General features: G+C 40.9%; 1 protein-coding gene across 1 annotated transcript in view; it reads right to left on the bottom strand.

Annotated features, from left to right (window-relative positions):
* Positions 1–2,323, bottom strand: part of SBNO1 (strawberry notch homolog 1 (Drosophila)) — a 100,875-nt gene that overhangs the window by 50,707 nt on the left and 47,845 nt on the right. The window contains exons 7-9 of the mRNA XM_011948584.1: positions 2,117–2,139; positions 1,695–1,785; positions 25–186 (exon numbers count right to left, since the gene is read on the bottom strand). Of these exons, the coding sequence (XP_011803974.1) occupies positions 25–186; positions 1,695–1,785; positions 2,117–2,139 (276 nt within the window). The remainder of the gene's footprint in view (positions 1–24; positions 187–1,694; positions 1,786–2,116; positions 2,140–2,323) is intronic.

Here is a 2,323-nt window from a genome sequence, read left to right as displayed (position 1 = left end):
AAAAATATTTGCCATAAAGGATACCACTCCATCGAAGTCATCACCACACCAGTGCAGAAGTTGTTTTAACCTAGTTTTGTACTTGCCGCCAGACTGGCTTTCACCAATAAGTGAAGAGTAAGTAGCAAAAATAACACCCTTTTTCACACTCCCATTATGTTTGGAAGAAATTTTTCCATATTTAAACTAAAAAAGAAAAGAAAAGAAAAGAATTTAGTTAATTAGCCTACCTTTCTCTCTGAAACATTTATCCCAACTAAACATTCACAAGCAGGAACTCTTGTTAGGCCCATGACAGGCTTCAGAAAACAAAAGTACAAGGAGACACGAATTTCTTTGTATAGATGTACATAACACAAACACACAACTTTATAATACAAAAATCCAGTTTTTGGTAGAGCACAGTGGCTCACGCCTGTAATCCCAACACGTTGGGAGGTCAAGGTGGGTGGATCGCTTGAGCTCAGGAGTTCAAGACCAGCCTGGCGAATATAGTGAAACCCCATCTCTGCAAAAAATACAAAAATTAGCCAGGCATCATGGAGCATGTCTGTAGTCCCAGCTACACCAGAGGCTGAGGTGGGAGAATTGCTTGAGCCTGGGAGACAGAGGTTGCAGTGAGCGGAGACTGCGCCACTGCACTTCAGTCTGGGAGACAGAGCTGAGATCTTTAAAAAAAATCCAGTTTTCAAAGTCTTAAAAACTTTATTACCATGAAAAAACATTAAAAACCAGACAAACTCCCCTATAAGAAAAAAAGTCACAACTTACATTTATTGTGCACTTACTATATGCAAAACACCGTGATTAATTTCTGATACATAAGAATTATGAGTAGTTGTTAATGCGCCCTTCTAATACTACTCTGAAATAAAAAAAAAAAAATCTAGATGCCAGTTACATCCTTTTAGTTCTGAACTATACACAGTCATTCAAGACACAGTATTTTACAGCCACAAATCCACCCAGTAAAACCCACCCTAACAAGCCACTGTTTAGGGCAACACTGAATTCAACTTAGGACTCACATGGGAAGTAGAGGTGCAGTTATTTATTTTCAAAGGGCTACTAGGGAGGCCCTTCCAGGAACCCTATCAGTCTATTTTAACCTTATAACACCAACAACTGGTGTATGCAGAGTAAGTCAGTAAAGATTTGCTAACTGAACCTCAACATTCTAAAACACACTGGTACACGTTGTCTTTCACCTTACAGAACTGTTTTCACATAAGCAGAGGTATGGGTAACTCAAGTCCATTAGCTGTAAAAATACTGAAACTGGTCTGCCCAAGCCATAACTATCTACATCACATGGGATTTGGTGACCTATAGTGCAAGGTATCCCAACTGTCTACACTGCACCCTTATGACATATAAACTATAGAAGACAGACACAAGTAACACTGAAAATTGAGAGAATCGACTGGTGTGCACTGTACACTTAGAGCACATCTCAATTCCGACTGGTCATTTACACTGCTCAATAGCCACATGTGATGAGTGGCTACTGCGTCAGGGTTTAGCACACAGGAATCCACAAAACAATAATAGTGGCTAGCACTCACTATGCTTTTTGTGGAGTAACATCAATGTTTTCAAAAAAGTTTCCCCTTATATAGATAGCTATTATTATTCTTATCTCACAGATGAGTCAATATTTATTGAATGACCAACTGAATAAAAAGATTTCATACCTTATTTAATGAATGAACCAAAATGTTTTTTGCTCCAATATCCCTTAAATCTCTTTCAGCATCATACTTTAAGTCATTTGAAACACTAAACCTGCCAAAATATTAAAAAGCACAAATTAAATACAAATTATATTATTCTGGAATTCAGGATTTTTTTTTTTTTTTTTGAGATGGAGTCTCTCTCTGTCACCCAGGCTGGAGTGCAGTGGCCGGATCTCAGCTCACTGCAAGCTCTGCCTCCCGGGTTTATGCCATTCTCCTGCCTCTGCCTCCCAAGTAGCTGGGACTACAGGCGCCCGCCACCTCGCCCGGCTAGTTTTTTCTATTTAGTAGAGACGGGGTTTCACCGTGTTAGCCAGGATGGTCTCGATCTCCTGACCTCGTGATCTGCCCATCTCGGCCTCCCAAAGTGCTGGGACTACAGGCTTGAGCCCCCCGCGCCTGGCTGGAATTCAGGAATTAATAAAGCCAGGTCGTGACACTTCAAAAAAAAAAACGAAAAATACACTTACTCATTGAAACCAATCCCACTGAGTGCAGTGGCTCACAACCGTAATCCCAGCACTTTGGGAGCCTGAGGCAGGAGGACTGCTTGAGCCCAGGAGTTCAAGACCAGCCTGGGCAACACA

The sequence above is a fragment of the Colobus angolensis genome, unplaced genomic scaffold (assembly GCF_000951035.1).
Source record: "Colobus angolensis palliatus isolate OR3802 unplaced genomic scaffold, Cang.pa_1.0 Scaffold28, whole genome shotgun sequence".
Classification (NCBI taxonomy): domain Eukaryota; kingdom Metazoa; phylum Chordata; class Mammalia; order Primates; family Cercopithecidae; genus Colobus; species Colobus angolensis.
The sequence above is the reverse complement of the archived record's forward strand: the minus strand, read 5'-3'. Positions and strand labels throughout refer to the sequence as shown.